The 16,939-nt window shown below is 32.1% G+C and overlaps 1 protein-coding gene across 1 annotated transcript; it reads left to right on the forward strand.

The window, feature by feature from the left end:
* Positions 1–657: 657 nt before the first annotated feature.
* Positions 658–11,377, forward strand: LOC112017250 (adenylate kinase 5, chloroplastic). The gene is made up of 19 exons (XM_024049720.2): positions 658–1,048; positions 1,132–1,233; positions 2,372–2,500; positions 2,577–2,711; positions 3,012–3,158; positions 3,336–3,410; positions 3,514–3,607; positions 4,877–4,929; positions 5,056–5,184; positions 5,944–5,979; positions 6,046–6,126; positions 6,226–6,364; positions 7,062–7,141; positions 7,249–7,314; positions 7,938–7,967; positions 8,047–8,156; positions 10,616–10,753; positions 10,882–10,911; positions 10,994–11,377. The coding sequence occupies exons 1-19, from the start codon at positions 836–838 to the stop codon at positions 11,016–11,018; spliced, it is 1,812 nt and encodes a 603-aa protein (XP_023905488.1). The 5' UTR covers positions 658–835; the 3' UTR covers positions 11,019–11,377.
* The last annotated feature ends 5,562 nt before the right edge of the window (positions 11,378–16,939 follow it).

A 16,939-nucleotide genomic window follows, 5' to 3' on the forward strand; every position in this document is an offset into this window, starting at 1 on the left:
ATGCTTACCAATAAAGAATCAACAATAAAAGGAATTCTAGATGGACCCACAAAACAAGGATTCTCAAATACTCCCTGATGCTTACAAAAGTGCATTTTCTCAAGTCTAGTTAATCAGATTTGTGTCAAAAAATTGGTCATCTAAAACGGGTTGTAATAAGATTGGGTTAGTGGTCTGGTCAGGTTACGAGTCGATCAGTATTTTTTTGTATAAATAATAATAATAATAATAATAATAGAGCAAAATTTTTCTTTTGAGAAACAACAAAAAAAATGGTTAAAAATAAAAAAATACTCAAAAATAAAAGTTAAATAATACACCGATTCTTTAGTTTATAATTTACATGAGTCAAAGTTCACATATTGTTACCATTAAATTTATGCCGTTTTCTGTTAAGTGCAAAAAAATGGCATAGTTTTGTTTTTTTTTTTTGTTTTTTTTTTTTATTATTAAAAACATTGCATTTATAAAATCCATAAAAAGACAGTGTAAATAACAAACTCTTTATTAAATTTTAAATTTTATGTTCTTATGAAAAAAAAATAGAAAATTTAAATTTTATGTTCTTATGGGGAAAAAAAAAAGGTTTAAAAAACTAGTTGGATTGAATTGCTTTCATCGTAGGAGCCAAGTGGCTTAATCATTTTATAACACTACACTCCGATCCATGTGAACGGTCCCAGTTTTGGCCCTCAGCCCTCAGCCCTGTAATAAGCACCCCAATCTGAAGAAGTGGTGTTCGTTTATCGTTTGGTTTCAGCCACTTGAAGTTTCCCACTCAATTCATCTCTTTGCACCCAAACCCCTCTCCCTCACTCTCTCTGAGTAAGCAACAATGTTACCCACCACACTCTCTTCTCTTCACTCCACCAGTGTCACTCCCACTCCCACTGTCTCTCCTCTCTCCCCTTTCTCTCCTTCTTCTTCTTCTTCTTCTTCTTCTTCCTTTCTTTCTCTCCCACCATCTTCTTCTACCCAACGTCGTCGTCGTCTCAACTCTTTATGCTTCTTTGGCGACACCCATTTGAGGATAAGCCCAAAACCCAAGGTTGGTTCTTGTTTTCTGGCCCAATATTGTGTTCTTTTAAACTTTTGCTTACTGTTCTCTAATAAAAATGTGTTCTTTATTAGGGACTGAAGGTGAAGTGTTTGGTGAGTGAGCCTTTGAAGGTGATGATATCAGGTGCACCAGCATCGGGCAAAGGGACTCAGTGTGAGTTGATAGTCCAGAAGGTAGGTAAGCTTAACCGTGTGTCATTTATTATTTAATTGATTAATCATAGTGCAAAGTTGTTATTTTTAATTATCAGAGATTGCAATGTATAAGTTGCTAGTGTAAGTAATATGATCAAGTTGGTTCTTTGATGAAAGATCCTCATTTGTTAGTTAAGAGGTTGTAAATTCATCAAATATTCATTTATAATGTATTTCAAGGTTCACCGAGTATGCGTGTAATGGAATCTGTCTATATGTATCCAGTCTCATTGGTTATTTTTTGATACATCTTAAGTGGGGAAGGGGGATTTGGATTTGGGCGTTTCCATTGGAAACACCAGGAGGTGCTAGTTGACCTAAAGGTCATTGGCATCTCATTATAATTGGGCACGTTGCGTTTCATTTGTTAATAAGCTTGCCTAAGCTATAGAATATTTGGGCTGATAGCCACAAAAGTTCTTGTACACTGGTCTGATTTTTTTTGTAAGAATATCCTCACCTATCCACTACGAACTAATGAGTTGAGATCATGAATGTGGTTTTATTGTAGGTGTGTGAACTTTTTTTGTGTCAGCTATGGAAGGGTTTGGCATATATGTTGACAATTGTAGATTGTAACTGTTTGATCCCATTTTCTCAGTACTCTGGATGTTGATACCTATACAACAATGCAGAAATGTATAGCTGGCTGAATTTGAACTTCTTGATAAAGAAGTTGTATAACATTGATGTTCTTGGTGAGGAATTGTCTACAGAAATAAATGGAAAATTTTTGCTGAGTGCATGCGCTGTTTTTCAAAATCATTAAACTTCCATTGACAAAAAGTAGCAACTTATTTATTGGCTAATAAAAAATGTTTCAAGGGCTATATATAGTTTGATGCCTGGAAGGCAAAATAAGAGTGTTGATTCCTTTATTCTGCATATGGTCCTGTAAAGATAAATTAACTAATCTTGAAAATTATAGGCATATTACGAACAAGTGCTCTTGAGATGAAAAGAGTGCATTGCCCTTTTATTCGTTACATTTATCATACTAAAAGTCTAGATGTGCTCTTTTAATGTCACGTTAGAAGTTCATCTTGGGCTTCAGTAACTGAATGTAATCAGTTTTATGAAAATACTCATCCATGCCTCATTTGTCTTGGTCCTTCAGTTTGGATTGGTGCACATATCAACTGGGGATCTTTTAAGAGCTGAAGTGTCTTCTGGGACAGAAATTGGAAATAAAGCAAAAGAATTTATGAATGCTGGCCGTCTTGTTCCGGATGAAATAGTGACAGCTGTACTGAAATTTTCTAACTCACATTTGTGTTTTTTCTTTATCATATAGTTTAAAGTACTAATGCTTTGCTTTGTAGATGGTCACAGCACGATTATCTCGTGAAGACGCAGTAGAAAGAGGGTGGCTTCTAGATGGTTATCCAAGGAGTTTTGCTCAAGCACAAAGTCTGGAAAAACTGAAAATTAGGCCAGATATTTATATCGTATTAGATGTATGTGAACCACATGTTTATGCTTTTTATTTTTATTTTTTATTTATAATATGTATATTGGTCATCATCCACTATAGCTTTCCTTCATTCCCTCTGAAATTATAAAACGTAAATCTGCTTAGCTGAAAGATTATCTGGTATATGAACCATCATAGACTTCTGCTTAATATGCCTTAAGAATTGAATATTCTATTTGTTTTGCATCTTTCACAATCTTTGATAAAATCATCTTAGTTGTTCATACATAATCGTTTATTTATCAAATTGATCTTTTACATAGATGTGTTTCTTAATACTCAGGTTCCTGATGAAATTCTAATCAACAGATGCATTGGTAGAAGGCTAGACCCAGTGACAAGGAAGATTTATCACATAAAGAATTTCCCTCCAGAGACTGAGGAAATTAAAGCTAGGCTTGTTATTCGTCCTGATGATACTGAGGAAAAAGTATGGTTTGCATACTGACATTTTTGTCTTTTTCACTCTCATTGTCATTCCCTTTTAGATGATTGCATATCATTAAGTCTCATGATTGTAATACTCTTTTGTCTATTTAACCTGATTTACTATGAGGTTCTGTGTCTAGCACCTAAATTTTCTTTTCTTTGTGCAATATTTGTTTAGGTGAAGTCACGTCTAGAGATATATAAGCAAAATTCAGAAGCAATCTCATCCACTTACTTGAAAATAATGACCAAGGTGTCTGCAAATTGATTATACTTTATCCACTTTCTTTTTGCCTCTATCTATGTGAATCTATGTTAGTGATGTCTGCTTGTTATATTTTATCTTGTAAACACAGATTGATGGAAACCGTCCAAAAGAAGAAATTTTCAAAGAAATAGAATCTTTTCTTTTGCAAGTGCAGAAAGATAAAGAAAAGATGGAGAAATCAGGCAAGTATTTTCAGGATTTAAAGCATGTTAGTTAAGAGCATATGGTTAGGATTTGCAGAAACAATCAAGCTTGTTTCAAGATATTTTTTCTGGTTCTATATGGTCACTTCTTTTAGTCTTGACTCTATTCTGGGAGACATTATCTATTTTTAAGTGGCATTCTTCTACTGTTTACTTAATTATGTACTTTATCAGCAGTTAAGCTTCACGACAATATCAATCTTCTTCTTCTTTTTTATTATTTATTTATTTTAGTTGTTTTTATATATTTCCTTTAGCTGCCAACCAAGTATTCCCATATTTTGTTTCCACTTTTGGGTGGTCATTTCTTTTTACTGAATTATGGCTTAGGAAATTTATCCCAAAAAAAAAAAGAATTATGGCTCAGGAATGTTACCGTTTGGTTCAGGCTGGAATTGGAAAATACAAGATGAACGAAAGGGAACCTTATTGCTCAAGAAATTAGCTGTCTTGTTAAGCATTTTAACAAACTTACTTTCCATTTCTGTGTGTGAGAGAGAGAGAGAGATGAACAGAGGGTTACATTCTAATGAAAAATAAAATTTTTGCATTCATTTTTCATTGTTTACTTTGTATGCTTAATCGGCCCTTGTCCGTTGACATTGTTACTTCCTTTTTATTGGTACCTTGCTTTGCTAAGTATAAAATTTTAAGAGTTTTTTAAACCTTGATGGCGTGGGAGTTGAATAGTCTCTCCCACAAGTTGAAGATTTCTCCTTACGGAACCTTGCATTTAAGTAAAACCCAATGTTCAAGACATCACTTGTTTTGTTTCTGTCCCCCCCCCCCCACCCCCCCCCCTAAAAATTATTACAAAGAGACCTTTCAATTTTTGGTTATGTCATTCTGTCTATGGAAATAAAATGAATTTGCTATAGTTCTGTTATCTAGGCCAACACTGTGTGTGCAGGTCCAGCAAGTCTAACTAATATGCAGAAAGAATGAAAGATGCTTGCCTTATGTGAATGTCTTATTTTTAGTCATCCCTTCTTTTAGTTATCTAGTTCTGTGGCCTGTGTTGGCACATGGCTTTGCTTTTGATTTCCTGTTGACATTTCTCAACTTAATCATTGTCTAGTTGGCATCTCTATGTACAGAAGAATCTTCAAAAACCAGTATGATGCTAACATTCATATCTCTAACTCAAGCCATGAACGTAGAAGACTCAATTATTTTTAAACTTGTACCAGTGACTAGCTTAAGGTTCTTTCGTTTTTAAAATTCCATCTTTTTCACTCTTTGCACCAGGGAATACACTACTTGAAAGTAAGAGCCATAAGATTCAGGCATCTACAAGCGAGGTATGATCTATACAGTGTAAACTTAATGATGATTGTTTTCTGTATTTAAAGTTTCACTTTTATGTAAAGCTTCATTAAATAATCTCTGTTGTATTTCTTTTCTTATTTTACTTTAGCTTTTTACAGGATAATTGGAGAGGGATTCCTACTAGATTGAATAACATTCCTCACTCAAGGGGAATTAGGGAATATTTTTATAAAGACGTGCTAGAAGCAACACAAAGAGCCATAAATGATGGAAGAACTCGACTAAAGGTTTGGTATTGATCTTTATTTCTTTTTGGCTGGAGATTAATTTATTTTGGTACACCAATGATTCAGGTTTATTTATCATCAACGATATAATTCCTTCATTTATATTTTGTTTCTAAGTCATTTGCATGCTTGGTGGAAACTATAAAATAGATCACTATTTCAGAAAATGAACTGTATCAGTTACAACTAATATTCATATCCTCTTTTTTGGGATTATTTTTTACTCAGAGAATATATTTGTAATTACTTAAACCAGTCCAATTCATGTGATTAATTTATTTTGGACATGGTTTTGGGAAGGTTATGGATATGAAGTGCATCAAGTTCAGAGAAAATAAAAGGGTCTGTAGATCAGTCCCCATTAAACCAACTATAGATGTAGCTAACTACTATTTAGAGTCTGTTTGGATATCGCTTATTGCTAAAAACTGAAAACTTATTAATGAAAATACTGTAACAAAATAATTTTTAAATTATGAATAGTGCCTGTGGGATCCAGTTTTAAAGTTACATTTGCTTTATTAAAAAACTTGCAGGTCCTGTGAACAATGCACGGGATCTAGGGAAAAATGCAAACGCTAGCTGCGTTTGCTATCCAAACTCACACTTAAAGATGTTGTGAGAGAGAAACAAGTTTTTTCCTTTCATTCCAGTACAATTTGCACTTACACTAAATATTAAGTGGCTTTACTGTTTGCAAAGATATCTTCACCAATGAACTGGATTAATCTTGTTTCATTTCTCTTTTAAATTTGACAGGTGGAGAATAATATTCCAGAGCTGAACCCAGAAATGGTAAAGGGCTTTTTCCTTAATTCTCCAAGTGTCTTTTTGTTTTTAACAATATCTTATGATGCACAGGATGTTTATCGAATAGGTACTTTAATGGAACTTGTTCGAGTTCTTGCTCTTTCATTTGCTGATGATGGAAAACAAGTCAAGGTGATTTTATCTGGCTTGCCTCTAACATGGATTTTCCAATAATAATATGCTAAATTGAACTTTTCATGTATTCAGTCTTCCAATCTTTTTTTCTTTTAGGTTTGTGTGCAAGGATCTATGGGGGAAGGTGCATTGGCGGGAATGCCATTGCAGCTTGCTGGTACTCGAAAGATCCTAGAGTATATGGATTGGGGTGAATATGGTGCGCTGGGTACTTTTATCAAGATTGGTTCTGTAGGTATAGAACCGAATAGAAAATCATGTTTCATTTTTGACTTAGCTTGTAATCTTATGCATCATCTTTATGGATTGCATCTATAGATATGCATATTCTAGAATCTTTATTAAGTATCCTTGAAAAAAGTGCTGATAAAGCCTGTATGATGATGATATATATAATTGGTAGGATGGTGCTCTCAAAATGCATGTAGACTTGTTGACAAAATACATATCTCTATCTATTTGCATTGCTATTTTAGTAAGAAACCCGTCATTTTTTTTACTTAAAAAAATGTGCTAAGCACAAGTTCTTCATCTTATTTCCATAACCCAACTTGAATTGCAATTATCTTCTATTTGCCTTTGTTCGTTCTAATACACTGATAAAAATCAAGCAGGCATATATGTATCATATATGCTTACCAGAAAAGCTAATTTTTGTGCATCGAAAGGCACTGCAATCCACCAAATTTTAAATGCATTAGTTTTGTTGCTTATCCTTTCTTAAGGGTTCATTTGCCATTGATAGCTAGATCCATGAGTGCATGGATACAGTGGCAGTGCTTATATGAAGTGGAATACTCTACAAATCGTTTCCTTTCTTTTGGATAATTAATCTCTTACAATCCTTATACAAGCAGGCATCATACAAAAGATCTGCTATCAATTCTGTTCTTCATTACATGTGTGACTTATAGTTTCAATTGCATTTGCAGGTGCCAAAGAGGTTGATGAGCAAGATGACATGTTTATCATAGTGGCTCCTCAGAATGCTGTTGGGAATTGTATTATTGATGTAAGGAACTCAGCAAATCTTCTGCTAAAACATTTAGGACATTGCATTGTCTAGTGTCCTTTAGTTTTACTATTCTGTATTTAGTGGTCTTGAGGTTGAATGTGCAGGATCTAAAAGCAATGACTGATGCTGCTGGGAACCGGCCAGTTATTCTTATCAATCCTAGGCTCAAGGTTCAATACCTTTTGTAACTTCAGCTGATATCCCTTTCGTGGAATGATTTTGTAATTTATTATATGTGATCACTCTGTCCTACATTCAATTACACACACACACACACACAAAGTAAATTGGAGAATATATAGATGAATTTGTGAACTTGGTTTCTTGGCCTGAACTCCATGACTAGCAGGCTCTATCTATTTTCTTTTGTTAGATTTAAACTCCATAACACTTGTCACTGTACTTAACCAAGCATTACATAGAAAGCACTCTTGGTGATATTAAGCCATATACATGAGCAAGATCCTTTTTAAGGTGAACACACCTTGAAGTGCTACTTGGACTTTTTTTTCCACATATTTTTTCTGGAATTGTTTCAACAATACACTCAGATAGACATTTCCAATTTCCTGAAATTCTATAGAGGAAATCAGATCAAACTGTGAGGTCTGTTAGATTGCTTGTATTTAGATCAGGCATTCAGGTTACTTGTGTAAAATCTTCACCAATGTACATTCTTTTCCGGCATACTGTTATGCTTTTGCTGCTATCCTCCAACCACGATTTTAGAAGAATTTTTTGCAGATACTTATTTATCTGTGTGACTGATATATATGAATTTCCTCAAATTCAGGATTTACCTGGTTCCAGTGGTATCATGCAAGTAAGTTTTGATCCTGCAATTTGTCATATTTACCTAAATATAAACCCATCAATTTATACCTTTTTGGTTTCTCTTATAGACAATGGGTCGTGACAAGCGATTAGAATATGCCGGATCATTCCAAAATTGCTATTTCTTTCGGCTTCTCTATTATGCAGGAACCCAGTATCCAATTATGGGTGCTCTCAGGTAAAGATATTGCAAGTTTAGTACTTTTTATATGTTACCCAAATCTTTTGATCATCCTTTGTCTATAATTCTTTGTTGAGTTGTTGTTGTTTCCCCCCCACCCCCTAATAAGTAATATGAACTCACAAAAAAGGGGGGCAAAGGTACAACACTATCCTTGAATACAGGATGTCTACAAAAGAAAAGCCTAAAAAGCAGATAGAGAAAACAGAAAACACAAATGGAGAAAACTTAGTCACACACACAGAGACCCACACATGCACTCAAAAAAATTCTAGATGCTTAAGTGTTGGTCATCATCGAAATGGTCATATATGGATAATTGTTCCCCATTGTTTAATATGGTGTCTTTGGAGGGAAAAAAATAGTAGGTGTTTTGAAGATAATGAGAGATCCGTACCAGACCTCAAGTTATTTTTCTTTAGAACTTTATTGGATTGGTTGTATGCTTTGCAAAATCAATCATTCACGTCTTTTCTTGATTTTCTTGATTCTTGTAATTTTTGTACTAGATTTGTTGACTCCTATACACTCCCTGTGTACTAGGGTGTCCCTATTTTGATATCAGGAAAACTTAATACTTATCAAAAGCAATTCTAGATGTTTAAGCGCATAAGATTTCTTACCTCAAAGATAGATGGTGTGGTAGATGGGAACACTTGTTGTTTCCTATTTCGTTTCCTTGTATAGTGAGTACTGAGTTGAGTAATCTCAAAATGGTGCTCCATCTATTGTTTGAAAGACAATGCATTACATGATATGGTGCTGCGGACACCAAATAATGCTGATTGGTTTTGTTGGACCTGATTGATTGTGATGTTAATGGATGCTATTAGAGAGATTTGATGGCTATTTGAATTTTATTGCTAGATATGATGTAATCTTATTATGAATAATTTTTCCTTGTTTGATGGAAATTGGGAACTCTATTTAAAGGGTTCAAAATTCATTGTTGTAAGTAGTTGATGATGGATTTATAAAATTTGGATTTGAAGTTTTCTTCTAGTGCTTGGTGTTGATTCCAAGCAGGCCCAAGTGCTGATTTTTAGGTTCCTATCATGATTGGTGCTGATTCCAACAGCCCTAGGTGCTGATACCTAGGTTTTATTTTTTTGTTTTAATTACTTGGTGCTTATTCCAAATAAACCCTTTGTGTTGATTCCTAGGTCCTATCCCTTTATTTTATTCTTCTTTTGCTTCCCAAGCACAAGTTTGCCCTCTAGAGTTTATTGTCTTGTGTCACAATGTCCCTTGAAAAGTTGGTTCTAAGAATAGACAAACAAAATGCGATGGATTTGAAGTTCAAACAAACCTCATTTATCATGAGACTGACAAAAAGTCCATCATAAAGCAATGGAATTCCCGTCCTTAAGTTTTACAAAAATATGGAAATGCCAAACTTGGAAAAACTAGAGAAATGTCCTAATAAATTATAGAAAGATAACCCCTTTCACTTGCAATACTAGATAATATGAATTAAGGGGGAAAATGGGCATATGTCCATAATTTTAAAACTATGCAATAAAATACCCCTGTTTTGAAACTATTTAACAAAATTCTTTTTTTAAACTCGATTTTAACAAAATCGAGTTTTGTGTAAAACTTGAGATCCTCAAAATCAAGTTTTGTGTATATTTTTGAGTGTAACTCAACATTAGCAATGTCTATTAAGCACTGTGTCCCTGTTCTAATGTCGAATTACACTTAAATTTCAAAAAAATTTAAGTAATTAAACTCATGGTGCTTAATAGTTTCAAAACAAGGACATTGTGCTAGATATTTTAAAAAATAAGGGCAAAAGCCCATTTTCCCCATGAATTAAGTGTGTTAGTTGGATTAAAATTCTCTTCCAAAAACATTTGGTACAAAGGAAATTTTACATAAAAGACAAAATTGTGTTCTATTGTACCACTGATTGCACTTTTTCAAATGAGTACTGGACCATTGCCTTTTAAACTTTTCAAATTGTGGCTCGATTGGCAAATCCTTTTCCCAACTTGTTTTCGTAGTGTGGCATGTCTTTGCAATGCTTACATATGTTGAAGATTCTTTTTCTTCCCTGTCATATGGACAATTTTTTATTCAAAATCTCAAACCTGATTTAACATAAGACATTTGGCTACATGAGTACAAAGTATAATGTTTCCTTTTTGGTAAAAGACCTGTTCAACATTTTGATATATAATGGAAGTACTTACACCATTATGTGATTGGAGCAAAGCTTAAAACCATATCCTTGTTCTCAATTTTTGAAAATGACGTCCTGTCCTAGATATAGCATCAATATCTATCCCAATTGTATTTGGGTATTCATTATTTTAATTTTATTGATTAAGTAGGAGTTACACGCACAATCCAATGAAGAGATGGATGTGTTACATTAATCTGCTGCAAAATTTTATTACCAAAAATACTAATATGAACAATACCTTAAAAGTATTCTCACCTCATTGTTTCAGGATGTCTTACCCATATCGTTGTGAGTTGTATAAGAGGATAGATGAACCATCTGGAAAGGAGAAGTATGTGATCTTGTCTACATTTACTGAAAGGCCAACCATTGATGAAATTAATGATGCCTTCCAAGGAAAACCAAGGTAACTCACATTTGATTGTTGTATATTAATATTTTTTGGATAATTTCCTTTACGCTATGTTCTTGTTTCTGTTCACTTTCAAAAACCAGTGCCATGATTAAACCCATTCATTTCATTAACAAATGCAGAAATGAAGCTAAGAATACCTCAGGAATTTGGTAAGAAACATCACATCTTACTTATTTCTGGTTGTTATTATCCCCTAATTTTTTAAATGATTTATCCTCTGTTCTTTTGTAGGGGCTTCTTGAGTGGTATATTTTGAGTAGGAGGGTTGCAGTATATTTCCGTCACATGCAAATGTCTTCTTTATTTGCTAAAGAAAAATGTATTGTGCTCTTATAATTCTTCCAATCGGTAATTATTAAGTTCCAATCATCTTAGCCTTGGGAAAAAAATCTGGTTATAATTGTATATCTGGTTTTAAAAATATGGGAAATGTTGCTAAAAGCTCAAAATACATGTTCATACTTGACCTTGCCAGTACATTCATCAGAGAGTACCGAGGCCTGAGAACCGAAGAAACATTGTAAAGGTGCATTTTGCAAAATTTCTTTCAGATGTATGTTGTCATCTTGAAAATGTGTCTCAATCTGAAGGTTAATGGCAAGATTATTTTTGTTAGTTGGTATACTTCTGATACGTTTAGTGGTAATATGGTTATAAAGATAGTATAAAGAAAGCTATTGGCAGACCTCTCGTCACATGCTTCACTCTATTCCTGTTTTTTTTATTTATATTTTGGGGCTGAATCCATGCTTTACTTTAATAAAATAAAACTAGTAATCTTAGTTCAGTTTACATTGGCATTGCTCGATCCCTTGTATAATTAAGGGGAAATTACCTTTTTTGTCTTTACATTTTAACCATGTTTTAAATTTGGTTCTCAAGTTTTTATAACTTCATTTTTTGTTCTTGTATTTTAAAAATTTGTTATCATTTTGGTCCTGCAGTATCTTCACTTGAAGATCAAAATGATAGCAAATTTAAAAATAGGACCAAAAATAAACTTATAAAAATTTGAGGACTAAATTGAAAATATCCCCAGAATGTATGGACAAAAAATTAATTTCCCCTATGATAAATGTGGGCTGCTTAATGGTCCACTGAATATAGAACAATACAGCTAGAGACTACAAAAATTCACAAGGAAAATTCTTAATTTACATTGTACTGGTAATGTAAGGCTTACGTTATAAACTAAACAAATGTATATGTTGTTTTGAACATATTTGTTTAGTGACTTTAGTCTACGATGTAAGATTTATATTGATATTACAATGTAAACCTATATTTACCTAATTCACAATATTTCTACCTTATAGGCCAACAACAATTTACAATTATAATTATGATATCATTGTGAATTTTTTTTAGTTCACTTAGATAAGAAAAGATAAAATTTTGACTTTTCTTTTTGGAGGAATGATAAAATTAGATTATTCTAATCTGCCAAATAAGGGTGTTTTGCTATTAATGTGAACAGGAGATACTAACTCTAAAGATGTAACGATGATAGTAAATTTTCAACAACAAAAAAGAAAATCCAACAAAAGAGTGTCTTTTTTCTACTTTGCTGAGATGAGTGTCTTTAGATGTGAGCTTTAAAGGATATGATATTGTCATGGTGATGATGATGATTCCAATCCCAGGCCCAGCAATTATAGACGGTAGTGAATAATAATATGGTCTAATGCGTCGTGCAACTTGGAGTCAACTAAATAATGGAAGAATTTCCCAGATTCTGAGGTAGGCATTATGTTGCAAATGTCAATCTAGAATTTTGAACAGCCGAACTGTCTTCCTAGCTAGAAGTCTTGATGCCTAATAATAAGATTATTAAATTTATGGTCTAATTTCTATGGTATTTATTGTCGTAGGGGGCGGGAATGCACATGACCCCTTCAAATACGGAGTTACAACTTACAATACGTTTTATTTTGTGATACTTCCATTCCCTATAGTTAGTTTCGTGAGGCTTTTTTTTCTTTTTTTCTTTTTTTCTTTTTTTTAACAATAAAACTAATATTGTACAGATACATACTTTGCCACAACTGTCGTACGTGACATACTAGTGATAGAAAAAAAAAATAGTAGATTCATATGATAGTGATAGATAGCCAATTATAGTCTGTTACGTAAGACAATCATGGCAAAGTGTGTGTGGTACTAACATTATTGTAAGTAGTTTTATTATGGTATTTTGCTTCAAATTTTTCTTTTCGATACTAATTATTTGCTTATTCATTCAATAAGAGTTTACAAACGTCTTACTTATTATATTTTACGTTAATTGATAATGACTTCATTGGTTGTCTGTATGGGATTAACTATGATTCTAATATATTTTGAATATAATACAATATTTTCAATTCAAAGATATAATATGAGCTTTATATGGACAACATAATAGAAGCTTGATAACACAATTATTGACTATGAGATTTTTGCTTTCTTATATATATATATATATATTTTTTTTAACATATAAAATGCACACGCGTGCACACACACAATATGAAATGCACACCTATAGATTATTAATATGTGTATTTACGCCATTAACACATTCAATGAACTATACATAAATGCAAACTCTGATGAGGTGAAAGCTTAAATGAGGAGAAATTATACAATCCTCTAATGGACCATGTCACTTGTCCATCATTTCACTAAAAGACTCTCACTTGTTTAAAATCACCGAGTCAGTAATTAGTTTTTGTTTAAAAAAAAAAAATTTAACTCAGCAATTTTAAACAAGTGGAAGTATTTTAGTAGAATGGTAGACCACGTCACTTGTCCACCATGAGAACCTTATAATTTCTCCTAAATGAGAGAGTTTCAAGTAATATGCTACTTGACAAAACCTCATACTTTCTCACATGAGGTCTCTGCTTTTATATATATTAGCATTTAACTAGCGCAATGCGGGAGCATTTTACATTTTTTAAAAACTATCAATTTGACATAATAATGCAATAAAATACAATAGTTAATATGTTTATTAAAGGCTTTGCTTTAATAATGCCAGTCACTTCAAAAAACAAAAATGAAAATTGTGCAATATGGAGTTAGGGTCAACAACAATGTCGAATGTCCAAAATTCCCCATAGCAGAAAATAAAGTCTAAGAACTCATTAACCAAAAAAACATTTAGTGGGCAAAGACATATTCTAGCCCTAATGCACTATAAGTGCTAGCTCTGTTTACTTAGATGGATTGAGCCATCATCATTCACCTATAAAATCTATAGCACATATGGTAATCCTCTCAAATGTAGTCCATCTTGAACATGCCAACTACAAAGGTATATACAATAGGAACAAAATGGATTCTTTGGTGTGCTAAATGGGTGATTGTTGTCCAACTAGAGACAATAGCATAATAAAAACCTACTTAAATGTAACCTTTGAAATGATAGAAACTAATACAACCTTTTAGCCCCACTTTTTAAAAATAGTTTTCTTTAGTAGAAGTGCACTTCTATGGATACAAAGAAACAATATTTTAATTTCTATTGGTAGAAACACTCTAAGAATAAAAATTTAAATGTGGAAAAACCAAACGTCAAACCTTAATAAAAAAATTTAAAAAAAAAAACAAAAAAACAAAACAAAACAAAACCACCTTAAATTCTCCTAAATTTAGAGGTTTTAATCTAAATGATGCTGATAGAGTAACTGATAGATAAGAGAAAGCATAACTGATAATTCAATGGAACTCTGATGTAATTATAAGTATTATAAGATCTTATATAGCCTTAGCACCAAACAACAGAATCATGTACACCTGCTATGGTGATTCTCAAAAAAAAAAAAATGTACACCTGCTACGGAAATCCAAATTGGGATGTAGATGCCCAAGATTAATGTTCTAATCTTAAAAAAAAAAAAAAAAAAAAAAAAAAAAAAAAAAAAAAAAAAAAAAAAAAAGTGCATCGGACATAGTTAACTGTTGCAATTTTTAATGTACAAAAACATCTAAATTAAATCTCTGAAAATTTGAAAACCACAAAAGAATAAAAGAGCACAAAATTGGAAAAGAAAAATAAATTCATATTTTTTTTTCTCTCCTAAGTTACAGCTCAATCTTTTGTAGTCAGAATTCTAAGTATGCATCTTAAAATCCTAGCCACCAAATTTCCACTATGGAAGTTTCAAGCGTGTAATGGTCATAAGCACTACAGTGTCAAACAAATTTTTATTAATAATTAAAAGCACATAATTTTAGTAATTTAAACAGTTTCATTTTTTGATAAGTCGTAATTCACATAGGTTTTTTAGAAATTTTTACTAAACCGATGTCCAAAGTTGAAGCACATACATGCTGGAGAAATTGCTTCTAAAATCTCATCTTTAACAAATTTAAACACATCAAGTAATTTGGATATTTTCTGTTTTCTTTACTTTTTACATCAGAGAACAGAGTAAAGTTCCTTCTTTTCACCAAGTATAGACATTTCCTTGACTTCAGATAGATTATTATTTCTGCTTTAATTTCATGGTTCTTTTTTTTTTTTTTTTTTTTAGGAAAAAAACTTAGTTCTCAAATTTACCTAAGACACTGTACACACACACACACCATGTCCTTTATTCCTTTTTTTTTTTTTTCTTTCTTTCTTTTGACCCTTACCCACCAAAAAAAAAAAAAAAAAATTAAAGCGAATGGCAGAAGGAAAAAAAAAAAAAAAAAAAAAACCTCAGGTGGTACAAACTACTTTCTATTCTTACCAAATGGCATTTGAATTTACATATCTAGAAATGGTTTTATTAAATACTCCAGAATATGTAAAAAAAAATTCAAAACTCACATTCAATAATTCATTATTTCATTCATATACCAAAGCACAACAATACCAAGCAAACACAAATATAATTAAAAGCCTTATTGTCAGGGACGAACTAGGTGGGGGCCCAAAAGGGCCCGCCCCCCTACTTCTTAAGGAATATATATATATATCTCCAGAGAGAGAGAGAGAGGTATTTTTTTTCAATTTTATACTTGGGCCTCCACTTTCAAAAATTTTAGCGCCCCCCCCCCCCCCCCCCTTCACAATTTTATATTGATTTTATTGTACGTAATAGCATTTGCATTAGTTGTAAAATAACCCAAAATACACTCACATAATTCTATGTATCATTGTGCAAAAATACATATGTGCTATAGTAACTGTGCAAATTTACACAATTACTGTAGAACAAATGTATTTTTGTAAATTTACACAATTACAATAACACAAGTGTATTTTTGTACAATAATACATAGACTAATGTGGATGTATTTTGGGTTGATTGGGAAAATTTACAAAATTATTGTTGCTATGCAAATTAATGTTTTAGAAATTATTTAGAATGAGGGTAGTGATTTCAATTTGAGATAATAATAATAATAATAAATTGATAAGGCAATAGTATTATGATGAAATGTAGTGTAAAATAAATAATAGTGAGCATATATATATATATATATATAAGTAGGTTATTGTGCTAAAATAGGTAGAAATTTATGCATAAGCTGATACAAATGCTCTAATATATTAAGAAACAATAAAGTTTTGTGTTTTTGTCTTTATTAGTAGATGATTGCATTATAATGTATTACGAAACAAATATTTTGTGTATTTTTCTTTGTTGATTGTTTGTTAATACTAAATAGATACTTATTTGAAATTTCATGATTTTTTTTTTACTTATACTCCTACCCCCCTTAACTCAAAATCTTGGGTCTGTACCTACTTATTGTAACCTAAAAACCTAAATATAAATCAATCCAAACAAATTACCCAAAAATATGTCATATTTTCATTTCCAAATCTAAGAAATAAGGGAAAAAAAAAATTACCGATGGTAGTTCCAACAATCTCTGTGTGCTTGTGGTTCAGGTGGTCTGAGTATGGTGAGGGAATGGGTGGTGGTGAGAAAACTAACAGTGATGGCCGGCCTTAGATATTTCCCTTTTGGTGTGGTAATTTTTTTTTTTTTTTTTTTTAATGTTGAGAAACTATTAAATGGTGTTTTAATGTTGTCCACAATTTTTCACTTTTTAAGTGTAAATGCGGCTGAAATTTAGATGGGCACTTTTCCTATATCTCAAAACAACCTTAATTTTAGGACTCAACTTTCTCTCAGCTTCTGCTTTTGTATTAGATAATATACATACATACATATATATATATATATATGATGT

This window comes from Quercus suber, unplaced genomic scaffold (genome assembly GCF_002906115.3).
Source record: "Quercus suber isolate HL8 unplaced genomic scaffold, Cork oak 2.0 scaffold_280, whole genome shotgun sequence".
NCBI lineage: Eukaryota > Viridiplantae > Streptophyta > Magnoliopsida > Fagales > Fagaceae > Quercus > Quercus suber.